The 16,098-nt window shown below is 41.3% G+C and overlaps 2 protein-coding genes across 5 annotated transcripts in view; one reads left to right on the top strand and one right to left on the bottom strand.

The window, feature by feature from the left end:
* Positions 1–10,389, top strand: part of afap1l2 (actin filament associated protein 1-like 2) — a 21,897-nt gene extending 11,508 nt beyond the window's left edge. The window contains exons 3-18 of one of the 2 annotated variants that reach the window (XM_010792114.1): positions 2,171–2,282; positions 2,891–2,971; positions 3,372–3,583; positions 4,107–4,286; positions 4,436–4,522; positions 4,706–4,790; positions 4,915–5,019; positions 5,693–5,904; positions 6,825–6,970; positions 7,058–7,169; positions 7,491–7,736; positions 7,820–8,105; positions 8,597–8,770; positions 8,848–9,035; positions 9,587–9,766; positions 9,906–10,389. In XM_010792114.1, coding sequence (XP_010790416.1) covers positions 2,171–2,282; positions 2,891–2,971; positions 3,372–3,583; positions 4,107–4,286; positions 4,436–4,522; positions 4,706–4,790; positions 4,915–5,019; positions 5,693–5,904; positions 6,825–6,970; positions 7,058–7,169; positions 7,491–7,736; positions 7,820–8,105; positions 8,597–8,770; positions 8,848–9,035; positions 9,587–9,766; positions 9,906–9,932 — 2,433 coding nt within the window. In that variant the 3' untranslated portion in view covers positions 9,933–10,389. The remainder of the gene's footprint in view (positions 1–2,170; positions 2,283–2,890; positions 2,972–3,371; positions 3,584–4,106; positions 4,287–4,435; positions 4,523–4,705; positions 4,791–4,914; positions 5,020–5,692; positions 5,905–6,824; positions 6,971–7,057; positions 7,170–7,490; positions 7,737–7,819; positions 8,106–8,596; positions 8,771–8,847; positions 9,036–9,586; positions 9,767–9,905) is intronic. The other variant, XM_010792115.1, reaches the window with a different exon arrangement.
* Positions 10,091–16,098, bottom strand: part of vwa2 (von Willebrand factor A domain containing 2) — a 17,271-nt gene continuing 11,263 nt past the window's right edge. For all 3 annotated transcript variants that reach the window (XM_010792112.1, XM_010792113.1, XM_010792111.1), the window contains 8 exons: positions 15,691–15,851; positions 15,425–15,554; positions 14,299–14,354; positions 14,096–14,203; positions 12,908–13,486; positions 11,864–12,415; positions 11,550–11,672; positions 10,091–11,305 (listed from right to left, as the gene is read on the bottom strand). In XM_010792112.1, coding sequence (XP_010790414.1) covers positions 11,190–11,305; positions 11,550–11,672; positions 11,864–12,415; positions 12,908–13,486; positions 14,096–14,203; positions 14,299–14,354; positions 15,425–15,554; positions 15,691–15,851 — 1,825 coding nt within the window. In that variant the 3' untranslated portion in view covers positions 10,091–11,189. The remainder of the gene's footprint in view (positions 11,306–11,549; positions 11,673–11,863; positions 12,416–12,907; positions 13,487–14,095; positions 14,204–14,298; positions 14,355–15,424; positions 15,555–15,690; positions 15,852–16,098) is intronic.

Raw genomic sequence — 16,098 nt, forward strand, 5'->3', positions numbered from 1 at the left:
TCAAGTCTCAAGTCATTGAATACCAAGTTAAAGTCAAGTCAAGTCTTTTATCAATGTTAGTCAAGCAAGTCTCAAGTCAAAAGATATGCGACTCGAGTCTGACTCAAGTCAAGTCATGTGACTCGAGTCCCCACCTCTGGTATTTACCTATAAAAACAAAGTTGTTTCTGTCCTTTAAGTAGGATTCAAACCAATTTAGAACTGTTTCCGAAAGTCCCACCCAGTTTTCTAGTCGGTCAAGTAATATGTTGTGGTCAACAGTGTCAAACGCAGCACTGAGATCTAATAATACTAACACTGAAGTTCTGCCACTGTCTGTGTTTAAGTGGATGTCATTGAAGACCTTTACAAGAGCAGTCTCAGTGCTGTGGTTTGGACGAAAGCCTGACTGGAACACATCGAAACAGTTATTTAAATGCAAGAAATTACTCAACTGTTGAAAAACTACTTTGTCAATGATTTTACCTAGAAATGGCAGGTTTGATATGGGCCTGTAATTGTTCATCACTGAAGCATCTAGATTATTCTTTTTTAAGAGTGGTTTAATGACTGCAGTTTTCAGGACCTGTGGAAAAACACCTGAGTGAAGAGATTTGTTTACTATATGAAGTAGATCTGAGGCCATGCAATGACATTTTGTTTTGAACAATCCTGTTGGAATAATATCAAGGCAGCAGGAGGAGGATTTCAGATGTTGAATAATGTCCTGTAGGTTTGTATCATTCATCTGATGGAATTGTGTCATGGTGTTTGAATTGATTTAAAGTGGACACAGGGACAAAACATTTTCTGTACTTGATACAGAGGCACTGACTGCTTGTCTAATTTTCTGAATGTTGTCAGTGAAGAAGGAGGGCCCTGGTGGATAGAAATTCAGAGGCTACCGACACTGGGGGGTTTGTTAGTCTGTCAACGGTAGCAAACAAGGCACGTGCGTTGTTTTTGTTTTTGGTAATGATGTCAGAGAAGAAAGACTGTCGTGCAATTTTAAATTCCAAATTATAAAAGCCAAGTCTCTCTTTATAGATTTCAAAATGAACCTGGAGATTTGTTTTTCGCCACCTGCGTTCAGCTTTTCGACACTCTTTTTTCTGTTTTCACGCTCATGGCCTTTCTCCATGGAGATATTTTCTTGCCAGTCACTTCCTTTACCTTAGTTGGAGCAATGGCATCTATAACATTTTTAATTTTTGAATTAAAATGATCTACTAGCTCATTTACTGAGATGTTAGCAGGGGCAAGTGTGGAAGAAATATTCTGAGTAAACATTTCCCTAGTATTTTCAGTTAAATATCGCTTTGTGGTTACTTATTTTTGAACATTTTTGTGAACAGAAATAGAGCTCTCAAAGAAAAAACAGGAATGATCAGAGAGTGCAACATCAGTCACCACAACCTTTGAGATATTCAGACCCTTTGAGATGATTAGGTCCAGTGTGCCCCTTATTGTGCGTGGGCTCCATCACATGCTGAGTCAGTCCATAGTTATCATAGATCAAATCTTGACATGTTTTCCCGAACGCTCTGCCTATGTTGATAAATGTTACACTTTCAACAATTAATATTCATCAAACATTTGGTTTTACATTTCAAATCCATTCTTTAAAATGTACAACTCAAGAAAAGCTAAGTAGAAAAAGTGTTGACAGATGTCTCCAAAATGTATTTTCAAACTGATAAACTGACTGATTATTGAGATATTCTAAATGAATTGTGACGCAGCCAAGCAACAGAGAGTCTGGTGTTTTCCAGCGGTTTGGGAAGGAGCAGGCAGACAGTCTTTTACCACACAGGGGATTTGAATTAGGACAGAAGTAAAGCCAGACTGCTGATTGATTTCAGCAAAACCACGAGGCCCACACACACACACATTTAAATACATGCTCGCTTTTCCAAGCTCTCACACACCCGTCCCTGAAGGTTAACATGTAACTCTCTAGTGCACGGGGTCAGACTGCGATTGGTTACATGAGGAATTCCCTACTTACTCCTTAAGTGACAGCTGGATTAGACACATGTATGTTTAGCCTGGGGGGAGAATACATGGATTATGTGCGTGTCTACAGTAGGTGTGTATTTGTTAACCTGGCCATTTTCCTCCTCAGGACAATCAATGGACGTATATGTGAGTGTAAACCTTCATATTGTCTCTTCCTCCTCTCATCTGTCAGGGTGTGCTGAGTCGAGAGCCGTTCCCCTTACCTCCAGTTCCTGCTCCCGCCTGTTTAGACCCTTCAGAGAGCTACTATGAGGAGGCTCAGCCCTACGAGGAAACTTTCAATGGTAAAAACTCTTGTTGAATGTCACTCTTCTTCTACTCTTTAAACCTACGCCACAACATTTTAGAATCCTCTCGGTAAGGCCTAGTTAAAGGAAACTACGTGAGTTAAAAGCCTATTTTGTTTTTCACAACACCTTAACCTCTGAGCTTGAGCTGTTTACCGTCATGGAAACATTTTGACACACTTTTCTGATGTACCTATTCTTAACAGGAAACATCTCTGGTTATCTGAGAAAGCGGTTTCACGCACTGCAAGAAGAACGTCACAAAAAGAAATACAAGACGTTATCATACATTAAGATCATATGGGTAGTTGGGGCTTGCTGTGGTAAATAAGTCACTTTAACAGCTCACAAGGTGCATTACTGCTGCATTACTTAAATATCATTAAACCACAGCTATGGTGTCATGGATTGGTCTTGTTGTTTTAACACCTGCTGCTCTTATCGCTGACACCCGCTATAAAAATATGTTTAATTCAATATATAGGTGAATAGTGTTAATTAGGCATTTTTTATTTTAGATGTAACTTCTCTCTTATTTATTTTCCTTTTCTTCTTGTTCTTGTTCTTGTCCTCCTCCTTTTTCTTGTTTTCTATGATGTTGTTAGATCTGGACTGTTTTGGCCTCTCAGGGCCCTGGATGCGAGTGCACAGCTCTGACAGTGTGATCTATGCTGTTATCAACAGGGGTAGCTACCTCTCTATCACTGGATGTGTGTGTGTTTATGTACGGCATGTGCACGGGCCATTGAGCATGACCAGCGTCTCGCATGTAGAGAAACAACCTCATGACATGCGACAAAAGTCATTAATCAGTCTTATCTTATCAATTTCCTTCGTTTGTTTTTCTCCTTTTCATCATATCTTTATCCTCTCACCATCTCTTATCAATACTTCAACAGCTCATGTGGCTGTTGCATGGAAATCCTCTTCTCTGGAGGATGTCATCATGATCAAGGAGTCATACATTGACATCATTTAACAGTGTCATCATTTGTGTTGCTGCTTCTCATGCCGTTTCACCCCCAACCCACCCTCTCCCCTTGTGGCCTCTTTGTTTTAGTTTCTTATCATGTTTTTGTTTCTTAGATGACGGGGATGCAGTTAGCAGCTCGTACGAGTCCTACGATGAGGAAGAGGTGACCAAAGGAAAGTCAGAGTCAGCGCAGCACCAGTGGCCGTCAGCGGAGGCCTCCATTGAGCTGATGAAGGACGCTCGGATCTGCGCCTTCCTGTGGAGGAAGAAGTGGCTCGGACAGTGGGCCAAACAGCTGTGTGTCATCAAAGACCATCGCCTGCAGGTCGGTGAAAGGCATTGCGGGAGTTTGAATTAAAGCCCCTTTTTAAGGTTAAAAAACACAATGGTGCTCTAGGAGGAGATTCAGGTGATAAGGTGGGCGGGTGTCACTTGGTTGGTTATTGGCTAATGGTTACACAACCAAAAAAACATTATGACATCACAAAGTGGCCAAAATCCGATTAGCTCATTGTCAGACAGGATTTTCTGTAAATAGATCAGGACAAAAAGAGAGGGGGTCTTTTTTCCTGAAACGTTCAGAATCTCTTTACACAGAGGGGACACATTTATGTATAAAAGACATGAAAAAGTGGATTTTGCATAATAGGTGACCTTTAAAGAATGGAAAAGTGTAATCCAATGTAAATAAATGTATAAATTGGTGTATTATGATGTGGTCCTAATCTGGGTTGACAATGGTGAGAAAGCCCCCCATGCCAAGGAGCCAAAATGCCTAATACCAGGGTCCTGGAGCTGGATTTGTACTATTTCTTATTAAAGTGTTGTGTTATCTCTGCCTCTCACAGTGCTATAAGAGCTCCAAGGAGCAGACGCCTCTCCTGGATGTGAGTCTGCTGGGCTGCAGTGTGGTCTACAAGGAGAAACAGATGAAGAGGAAAGAGCACAAATTAAAAATCGTTCCAGTTGGAGGGGAGGCCATCGTGCTCGGCCTGCAGAGCAAGGAGCAGACGGAGCAGTGGCTGAAGGTAGGACTCAGAAACTGTGTGGGTCATGTTGTCATGGTTTCTTTACCCTATTAACAATAGTTAATACGTTTGTTGTGTGATTTATATTGTGTTTTAATTCATAAATAACATTTTAATATGTCAAGACTTATCAACCTCCTGTTCATTAGGTGATACAGGAGATCAGTCCTAAGCCAGCTGAAAACTGTGATGCACAGCACTCACAGTCTGACTCCCCAAGGCTCATTTGTACAAAGGTACGCTTATTTTAAACATTTTTGCTTTGGTGTGTGTGTGTCTTTCTTTGCTCAGATAACTTGTTGAGGAGATCTGAAAGGCATATATATATAAACTGTAGGGCTCTGTAACAGTTTTTTTGTGTATTTCTAAAGAACTTGCCTAATACAGTATATGACTAATATGTTGATTTGAACTCTCAGGGAGAATTGAGTGAGAGATACTCAGTGGCTTCAGAGAGTGGAAGCAGCACTGACAGCCATGCTGACACTCCCGAAAACAAAGATGGTGAGTCACTCCTCAACGCTTTATTGTTTCAGTTTTCCAACATTTGGGTTTAAGACCATCGGTGATGCGTATCTGATAGTATGAAATGTTTTTATTGAATCAGAATTATTCTCCTCCCCTTCAGTGAAAAGAAAATATGGAGCAGGGTTGAAGTTTAGCAACCTCATGAACATTGGCAAGAAAAAACCCTCTTCGTTGGAGAGCCCAGAGAAATGTGTGGACACCTCAGGTGAGCAGAGAACTAATGTGCATTTTGTGCCATGAAATAAGCTCCCAAAGCATGAACACAGTTGCACTTCCTCTCCTTTGACACAGTTACTTTTTATTCTACAGCCCTTGCTAGGTTGTATTTGAAGGTGAAAGTCTCTATGTGTAAATTCCTTTTGATACCAGTATAGATTTGTCAATACATGTTCTTATGTGCCTTCTTAGCTTTAAAAAAATTATAATACTTTTATTGGAATAATATCATTAATCAATACTAATAGAAAATGTCCAATATACTGTATGTATTTGCAAATATTATTATTATTTTTGTATGTTATGCACCCCCCGATACAAATTGAAAAAGCACAACATGTTCCTGATATACCTACATACCCATATACTTTATACATTAAAGAAAATAATTTTGATCATGCTAACTAGGGATAACCAGAGACATGGATTTGATAGAGGAAAAAAAAAAAAAATGGGGGGAGGGGTGGTGGTAGCTTCAAAACCTTTAATTTCTTGACACAGAGAATTTGACCTCTTTTAGCCACCAAGAAAGTACCACAACAGTTTGTTGGATTTAAGCAATAATCGATATGACATTAAACAAATGTAGATAACTATTGCTAAGGTCAAATGACCATGGAACGAAGAAGAAGAAGTCATTGCAAATGTCTCTCCTCTGTCAGGCTACCTCAACGTGCTGGTGAACAGCCAATGGCGGACCTGCTGGTGTCTTGTAAAGAAGGGGCAGCTATGGTTTTACCATGACAAGAGCAAGAACAAAGTGAGCCAGCCAGCAGTGAGTCTGGGGGGCTGCAGGGTCCTGCCCGACCCCATCCCCGAGCACCTGTACTCCTTCAGGATCAATATGGATGGCAGTCAGCTGGCCACCCTGGAGGTAAACCACCACTGTCTGTTGTGCTGCTTTGTAACATCCCGACAAATGTCTTGCATCTCAGTAAATGGTTTGACACTGTTTATCACGTAAGAGTTTTACACCCTGACGTCTTTCTCGCCTTTTATCTAGTGGCGTACAAACTGTTTCCTGAAGATAATATGAGCAATTGCCTCAAGTCTAACTGGAGAAAAAAACAACAGTCAGCAGAAATGGTGTCTACAGTTTATTATAGGAAACACTAACATGTCCTCATCTGGAATCGACTTTCTGCTGACATCTAACTTATGTGTATTATATTTGTGCACACAAGGGTGGTCTGCGTGTGTGTGTGTGTTTTACTGAAGGGTGTGTATCCTCTGGGATTTCAGGGAATTTCATTAGGTTTCAAGTACCACCCTGCTACAGCTCATATTTGGTCCTAGGCCATGGAATCCAATGTTTAGTCTTAAAGGCTCTGACACCATTTTATGAGTCCTTTTTGTTTTCTATCTAACAAAATGAAACTTCACAAGTACAGTATTTACCAAAACTTAAGCAAGATTATCACCCATTGAATTCCTACTAAACTGGACCAAACCATGATGAGTTACTTCACACAGTTTCTATTAGATGAGCTATTTGAATCCCCCAGAATAATAATAGATGTTTTATATGTATCAGAATAATGTGTTCCTAAACAGCATTTTCAAACACATTATTGAATTATCAAGAGACTGTAATTGCTAATGCTCCGCTGGGGACATGGTAACTCCTTAAAACATTTTGCATATTGAAATACTGCGGGCACCCATGCTGTTGAAATATTTTCATTAAAACAAACCGACGCAGGGTATGCAACATTAACCATAAGCTTGAGACTCATGATGTTGCAAGTCCATGGTATGAACTAAATGCACTTTGATCTTCTCCTCTTCTCTCAGGCTAAAACGTCCGCAGACATGGGCCACTGGCTGGGCCTCCTGCTGTCCCAGACGGGGAGCAAGACGGACCCCGAGGAGCTGACATACGATTACGTTAACGCTGAGAGGATCTCCAGCATCGTCAACGCTGCCAAGACTTCCTTATAGTAAGATCATCACTACTGCTCACTTTAATGTGAATGTGTACTTTGGCCAGATATTCAAGTGGGACTTTTCTTTTTGTGTCTCTCTAGCTTTATGCAGAGGAGGTATTCAGAGCCAAACAACTACATAGACACCCCCCCCTCCATGCCTCACAACTCTGATGAACTGTATGATGATGTGGCGTCTATAGCTGATCCAGAGGTATGGTATCCAGGAACAGAAACTTGAGATATTTTCCCATTATTGATGCATATTCCTGTTTGTTGAGTTTTTAGAAAGTCACCTTTGAAATGTTATAAAATATGTTTACCCACAAACCAAAAAATCTTATTTAATTTGTAGAAAAAAGGACATTGATTCAGCATTAATGTCCACAAATATGCAAAATAAGATGGTAATCTTAGAAAATTGTGATTTTTTTTTTTATGTTGATTGGTGTAGCACTTTCAGTTTCATTTTTTACATTGTGTCCTCAATTTGGCTTCGTTCCACCTCATAACTTCCTGTTCCTGTGTAATACAGGATGCTGAAGAGTATGTCCTGCCAGAGAGTGAGGACAACAATCCTCAGGAACAATTTGAGACATGCACACAGGACAGCAAGGACTCAGAGGGAACAGAGCAGGACCCTGACAACAGGATTTACCTGGACCTGGTCCCTGTACGCTCCTTCCTCCATACGTCCTGCGGGGGTAAAGCCCTCCCTGCCAGAGAGACTTCTAGAGAGTCCCCAGTCCCAGTAGAGGACCCAGCATCTCAAATAAAAGAGGTAGGTTATATCATTTAAAAACATATTTGATATTTTCTGAGCATAAATCACATATTTTGTGCCTACATTTTTTTTATTTCCAGGCCAACTCAACTAGCCACACAGAGCCAGATTCATCATCTGTGGTAAATGGAACAAGTTTGACCTCTATAACCAGCAAACCAGAACCAGAACTACCCCAGACTCCCCCTCCACCTCAGCCTCAACCAGTCAAGTCCTCGTCCCAGAGCCAGGAGACCCCCAAGAGGAATAGTGTGGGAATCTCACAGGCATTCACCTCCCCTGGGGTTCAGATCAATAAAGGTCAAACGGTTTCTACTGGACTCCCCCACAGTCCTGTCCCCCTGCGGCCCAAGGCACATACCATAGGTGAGGACGGAAAAACATTTCCAACTTTAACGGGAAAACCTCCTAAAATAATGTTTTATTGAGAAAAAGTAACTGTTGTCTTTACCATTGAGTTAAATAAACTGCTTCCCTTCCTCTGTATTCTTACATTACCATGGCTCCCCCTAGTGAAAAGCTGCATCCTCTACACTCAAAGAAACACCTTCAAAACATAATGCAGATTTCAATTCCAAATGAAATTAGCTTTTTAATCACGAACGCATCTTTTTTTTTCATTCTTGGCAATGAATTTGACCAAATGTTTTATTATTTGCTGAATTTAAAAAGCTGTTTTCTCAGATTCAAAGTTTTTTTAAAGGGTTTTTAAAGACATGAATTGATAGCTGAGCCACTGTTTCTTTGTTTGCTGTGTGGATAAAGCTAACAAGGATTTGGATATCAAGATAGATCTAGATTTGGATTGTTATACTAGCTAGAAATGTACAATATTTAAATCTTTCTTTGATTCCCAGGGTGTCCCGGTGCAGTGGAAGGGAAACTGGGCAAGAACCGCACAGAGGCAGATATGCGGCGCTACATCGATGAGCGCGACCGCCTGGAGCGAGAGCGGGAGGAGGTGAGGAGCAGTCTGGGAAACCTGAAGAAAGAGAGGAGGGAAACCAAAGAGGAGCTCAGCGCCTGCCAAGGTACATCAGCACTTCCTGTGACACACACTGAAGGTCATCACTGATCTGTGTGACTGACAGCTGTATGTTATCCTCAGATCCAAAGCAGCAGGCCTCATTAGAAGCCCGATTGAAGCAGAAGGAGGAGGCGTGTCGGGAGGCGGAGAACCGCAGGGTGGAGGTGGAGCTACGGTTGATGGAAGTAAAGGAAAGTCTGAAGAAGGTGGAGTCAGGGCCGTTCACACTGGGGACCACACTGGACAGCAGCCTCCAGGACTCACCTATGGTAAGTGTGCAGGTTATCAGAGGAAACATGATTTATATAAGCCTTTAAAGGTCTCCTATTATACTATTTTTAGGCATATATTATACAAAAAAATATATATAAACATGTCCATAAAGTGTTTTGCTCAACAGATCACCCATTCTAGCCATGCCTCATACCCCTCTATTTCAGCCCTGTTAGAGAAGTTCTGATTCTGGGTCCTTAGCTCTGAGTGTTAGCGATGCTTGCTAATGTAAACAAAGACCATATTACTTCCAAAGTACGTCGCGCATTGTTTGTGATACAGCGACGTTTCTGATAGGGCCGTGGATGTAAAGCCAGCCCACATTTCCGATATGTCGTAATGACCACAGCAAATCTGGATCAGCTCCGTTGTACCCCCATTTTTAGAGATGTGGGTAAGGAGGAAAAGGTTTTATTATTTTCGGACACTTTGTGAGTCTACTGACACACTGGGGACACAGGTATAAAAGACATCATAATAGGAGACCTTTAAGCCAGGGTCCTGTTTTGTTTTGCTCCCTTACCAACTGTTGACTGTTTACCCTCAGCCTAAAGCAGCAACCCTGCCTGCTCTACAGTCGACATCATCATCCCCATCACCTTCATCCCAACCCCACAACAGCAACACCAGTGCAGACCCAGGATCCCCAGTCAACTGTGCATCTGCACTAAAGAGCAGACCTGCTTCCATCATGGCCACCAAAGGAAAAGTCCTGCAGAAAGCCATGGTGACACTATACATACTTCTAAATGCAAATGCTTCAGTTAAACAAGATACTTCCATGTATCAGGATGAATCATAGCAAGTGTATGAACTTGTATTAAATGCATTCAAATAACATAATTTCATAATTCTTGTATTTTCAGGAGTGGGAGAAGAAATCCACCACCTAGAGGGAAACATGATGACCTTTTTGAACTCTCAAATCAACATTCTCCCTACTCCCTCTGGATTCCTCATCAACTTCTTGCCAAGACTATAAATCAGAGAGCCAATCAGAGGGATGTCTTCTCAAACACCACTGGATAATCTGAGTTTTAATGACTTTTTCATGGTTGTTTTTCTCCATTTGCTCAAGGGAGGACATTGATGAAGTAGCGTTTTGGCCAGTCCAACAATTGTTCTTGATGATGATGCACGAATGAAAACAGCCAAACATTTTAAACCACTGAGACCCTCTACTTAATTGGCAATGTTGTACACTCTAGATTGTAGCTTGGTTCATATATGCTGTTAGCCAAGATGTAAATATATTTACGCCATTATTCAGCCTAATTTGGCTTGTATTGCTAGCTAAAAATGCACTTTTTATTCAAATAAAAATGTACTGACAACAATGTTGGCTGGTAATTTGTTTATGAAAATGTTTACCTCTCTCATCCCAGCTGGGCCCTTGAAAATGGATCAAAGGTTCACTGTAACTTTAAAATCCGTGTAGCATTACAATTTCACAGGGTAACTACACACACTTCTTAAAAATGAAAAAATAAAGTATTTATGAGGGAAAGTCAACTGATAATAGGAAGTTCACATTTCAGACATGTATCTAGGTTCAAAGAGTTTAAATGTTACTTTTGGTTAAGAATTTGAAACATTAGCCATTTTGAATTTACAATTTTGTGGTCATTTTCCTGTTTTGTTTCTCTTTTCTCCTAAAGCAATATAACAAATAGTGAAACACATCATTATTTGTATATCTGTTGTTCATTAGTGTGAGCAAACAACCACCTTTTTATTATAAACCGTAATCAGTTGAGTGAAATTAGAAGGGTCTTTTTGCCAAAATGAATGTCAAATATTATAATAAAACAATTACTGAGCATTTGGTTTTAAGCTTTTTGGCAAAACCTTTATGTTTTTGTCTTTTTTGTAAGTAGGCTGTGGATATTATACAATAAAAATAATACAATCATGACTCAGATATACTCTATATTATAATAAAATATAAAAGTTTACATCTTTGAATAGACAACAACGAGACACAGTCTCTGACTAGGACACATATAGACACTGGCACTCAGAATCTCAACAAGCGCCTTAAACTCCAGTTTAAATATTGAAACATTAGCTTTCCCTTAACTCCCATGTGTACCCGCTATCATCCTCGGTTCTTAAGTGTCCATACGTGGCTTGTTTCTGTGTCGGTGTTGTCAGACAGCATGCCTCCTGCGGTGCAGTTTGTAGCGATGCAGGAGCTCCTGGCGGCTCTTCTTCCTCAGTCCGACAGGCCTCGGGAGATCTCCTCTGGAGGAAGGCCTGATGCTTTCTACGGATACGTTAAAGAAATAAATGAATGCACTTGCAAAGGATGCTGTTACTGCAAAGTCTTAAAAACAGAGTCAAGTTGTACAAGTAAGAAAAGCAGTCAGACAACTAGTCTTAAAATGTATGTAGCTTTGACTCATAAACAGATTAGAAGAAAAGGATCTATAGGAAGTAAAGATAATGCATTTATAAAAGGAAGGTGGATGTGAAGGAAGGAAGGACGAAAATAAGGAAAACAGACTTACTTCTTTCACAGTGAGGTCCTTCATAGCCTTGGCACTGACAGCGGAAGCTCCCTTTGGACAGGATGCAGGTCCCATCATTCATACATGGGTTAGGCCTGCATAGGTTTACCGGCTTTTTTACCTCTAAAAGAAAGGAAATGTATCATACTGTAAATGAGTTGGATACCACAGCAAAATGTTTACATAATTTGTTCAGATCCCTTCAAACCCGTCCGCCATCCTTCCACACAATTCCCTGCTGAAAAATAAAGTATTGTGATTCAGTTTCTATAGATGGAACAAGCTGTCCTAGAAAGGTGTTCCTGCCCTCTCACCTGAACACAGCATCTGCACCAGCACATCCTCAAAATATTTGAGATCCTCGTAAAAAGGCACGGAGATCATGTGTTCCTCTGAACCCGCGATCCGCAGCAGCCTGTCTTTCTGAACGTCTCCAATCCCGATGACAAACACTGACACTCCGTTATCTCGGAGCTTCTGAGCTGGAACGGCAGCGTCGTCCCCCCCCGAGCCGTCTGTCAGTAACACCACGGCCTTGTTGACCCCCGGCCGGGCCCCTTTGGACGCCGTCAGGACCTCGGAGTGGATGTGAAGTAGAGCGGAGCCCGTTGAACCCACTCCACCCATGTAGTTGGCCTCATCTACAGCCTTGAGGACGGAGGAGCCGGTGTCATGCTTGTCCAGGTTGAAGACGGTGGTGGCTCTCCGACCGTAGGACACGAGCGCCACTTGAGCCACGTCGCGGTTGATGTCGAAATGGACGGTGAGGCTGCGCACAAAGTCACGCAGGATGATGAAGTTATCCGGGCTGACAGCACCGGAGGCATCCAGGGCAAACACCAGGTCCACTGCTTGGTCCAGACAACCTGAATAAGACAATAAATAAATCATTTTAATGTTAAAATACACAGATAATTTGTATTTATTAAAAAGTACACAACATGATCTTGAAGAGGTATTTCAAGACCCTAGAAATGCACTTTCTGCTAAATCAAGGTTTAATTGATCCACGTCTGCTCGAAAATGAAGATTTTAAAGATTGAATTCTATCCTATCATCTGAGTATGTACTCAGATATTTCATGTGGTGTTGCTGTTGTTAAACATGGCAGGAATTACAAATAAGTCATCAAGCATTACATCTTATTTTGGATTATTCCTTCATTTTCACAAATATGATAAGATAGCAACGTTTTCTTAAAGAAAGTGAGGTAACGTGATAATTACTGTTCAAATAATTGTACTTTCTCCTTTCCAAAATAAATTACCATAAAATAGTTAATAGTTAATCACATTAGGAATGACTGACTCCTATTGGCTTTCACCTATTTCATAAGTTATGAATTAGTCAGTCTCTACCTTGCTGATCCACGCTGCAGATCTTAGCCTTGAGCTCAGGGATCTTGGCACTGAACTCAGCTGGTGTGTAGCTGATAGTCCTCTGGGGGTTTCCTGTGATATTATTCAGTTGTTCCTTTAATTTGACTGGTCCCACCCCGATCAGGAAGATCTCTCTGTCTCGTGCATATTTAGAGGGCTCCACCACCTCGTCTGCAGCAGGCGTGGCAGTGATCAGCACCACCACGCGGGGGAGGTCGTCTGTGACGTCTGCAAAGACTGGTGCGCTCACAAATCCGTGACGTGTGACGTAGCGTAATGCCTCGCCTGTCAGGGCCTCGCCGCCCACTGGTTGAAGGGCCTCCACAGCCCTCAGCAGGCCCTTCAGGTCCCCTTTGTACTTATCCACCGGTGCCACCACCCGGGTCTCTCCTCCGAACACCGCCAGGCCCACCTTGCTGGGGCTGTTGGAGCCGATGACGCTGCGCAGGAAGCGCTTTAAGAAGGACTTGAGGCTGAGGAAGCCTTCCAAGGTGAGGGTGGCAGAGCCCTCCACCAGGAACAGCAAGTCTACGGAGCAGTCCAGGGACATGGCAGGGGCTGGGGGGGAGGGAGGGTCAAGTTAGTTAGTTTGAGAGATAGTATGCAGCCAATATAGTCAGAGGTGGAGAACAAATACTTTGTTATTGTACTTAAGTACATTTATCTGGTATCAGTACTTTACTCCGCTACTTTTTACTTTTGCGTCTTAAATTTTAAACACAAATACCTGTACTTTCTACTTCTTACATTTTCAAAACAGGTTTGTTACTTTAGTTTTAATCTGTGTTGGGTGGCGTGATCATTATTATTTAGAGTCATTGCGTGCCTATTGATTTGAACACGATCCGTGTATCCATCATTTCCTGGTCTTCTCTAAAGAAGAAGAACCAATGAAAACGTTGTAATTTTTGCCGTTGCTCAGCATGGAAACATTCATTAGCTAACAATGACATTATTGTTCTATTAATATAAAGTGAGGTCAGTTACTCTTTAAAACAGTTGGTAGTTATGTGTACATGTCGAAGCCCATACTTATTTTTTCAGTTTAGTCAGTACTTCTACTTTTACTAGAGTATTTTTAAACACGAATATCTGTACTTCTACTTGAGTAAAGAATGTGTATACTTTTGCCATCTCTAAATATAGTATCTCAGTGAATGTACACACCACAGTGTGGGTCTCCTCCAAAGCCAGGAGGACATAAGCAGTTGTATCCCTCTTGCTCATCTGGTACACATGTGCCTCCATTCAGACAGGGCTGAGAGTCACAGGGATCTACCGTTCAGTGGGAGAGAGAGAGAATGGCAGGGAGTTACACAAACACACTTAATTTCAAAGAAAGGAAGAGAGGGAGTTATCGGTGTTGTCACCTGGGCAGATAGTCCGATGGCAGACTGTCTGGTGTCTCTTGTACATCTTTGTGTACCTGAAAAACACACATTTAGACTAACACAGGTTGAAAACGAATCAAAGATTTGTACTGTGTGAGGTATGCGTTACTAATATGATAAGCAGCCTACAGTATATGGAAGGCATTATATATTTACATGTTTTCATTTGACAGACGGTTTATGACCAGTGTCGTAAAATTATTATTACATTGCATCTAGCATTTATCCAAAGCGACTTACAATAAGTGCGTTCGACCAACAAGATACAAACTTGAAGAAAACAGAATCATATAAGTACATCAGGTTTCATAGAGCTAAAACATTTCAAGTCCGACTCAACTGGCTTTAGATAAGCCAGTCCTTTATTAAAAAAAAGGGGTATCTCAAAAAAAGGGGTATCTCACTTTGATTCCAATGTGTTAACTGCAATTTATTAAAATCTCTATTTACATGAATATCTTAAGAGTCTTATTTCATAGTATCATACAAGCAGCAATCCTACTTTGTGGTGTAACTAAAAGTGCTTGAAGTCAGCTTTTATGAAGAAATTATTGCGCATTTCACAGTGGGTTACGAGAAATATTTTAAATGAAAAGTTTGTTTTCCCTAAACAGTGAGGCCAGTTCACTGTGGTTAAGTAGTAATGTGCTGGGAAATTAATTTGTTCAAAGGCCATTTTAAATTTGCCCCGGGAGCTTCTGGCAGAATCACACTTTGTTTTTATTAACAACCTCCCACTGACACAGCACATTGATGGGAATTGCCCTGTTGAACAATCACACACGTCACAGATTGTTATCCCCAGTCTGAGCTAGAATGACACCAGCTTCCTTCTTTGATTATTAACCTATCTCTGTCAGACACTGCTGTGGGAACAACATTCCTACAAAATTCTTCTTCTGGTGATTTACAGGAAAGTTTTTACTGAAGAATTATGCAGAAAATGACAGAACATTTTATTTTTAGTTGACATTGAAGCTATTTAAACGTTGACACCAGTTTCAGTGAATAGGGGGGCTTTTCTTGTCCAAAGTGCAGGAATTCCTCTCAGATGAGGAAGACAACAAGGACATTTTGCATTTTCTGAGCATTAACAAACACTTGCCTGTAATATGGACAGAGAGAAGTGTACGGGGAATAACCCTTGGAGCCTTTCCAACACATGTAGTTCCCCTGCAGCTCCTTCACGGTCTCCAGTGTTTTCCTCACACAGGAAAACACCTCCACATGACAGCCTGGGGAACAGGACAGAAGGATGGCAGAAAACAGGTGTGGATATGAGCCAGATCAGGACAGGACAGGAGTTGGAAGGAGTTAGAGAGAGAGCCACCAGAGAATGAACATAGTGAGGGAGAGGGCAGTTGTAAATACCGATAGTGAAAAGCTGAGGGATCCCAACTTCAGGAATGGCATTGCAGACAGAGAAGGTGCTGAGTGAGGTGAACAGGCCGTTGACAGCATCATTGAAATGCTCTGCGAAGAAGACATGGCTCTCCATTGGCTCACTGGCCAAAGCATGTAGCTCCTCCCACCTGGAAAACAAGAACTTTAAAGGTCACCTATAATGCAAAATCCACTTTTTCATGTGTTTAAACATGTGTGTAAAGAGATTCTGAAAGTTTCAAGAAAAAAGATTTGCTCACTTTTTATCCTGATCCATTTATATATAAAAACCTGTCTGAAAATGAGCTGATCAGATTTTGGCCACTTTATGATGTCATAACGATTTTTTGGCTTGTGTAAACATTAGCCAATCACCAACCAAGGTACCCCCCCCCC

The sequence above is a fragment of the Notothenia coriiceps genome, unplaced genomic scaffold, assembly GCF_000735185.1.
Source record: "Notothenia coriiceps isolate Sejong01 unplaced genomic scaffold, NC01 NC01_scaffold00036306, whole genome shotgun sequence".
Taxonomy (NCBI): domain Eukaryota; kingdom Metazoa; phylum Chordata; class Actinopteri; order Perciformes; family Nototheniidae; genus Notothenia; species Notothenia coriiceps.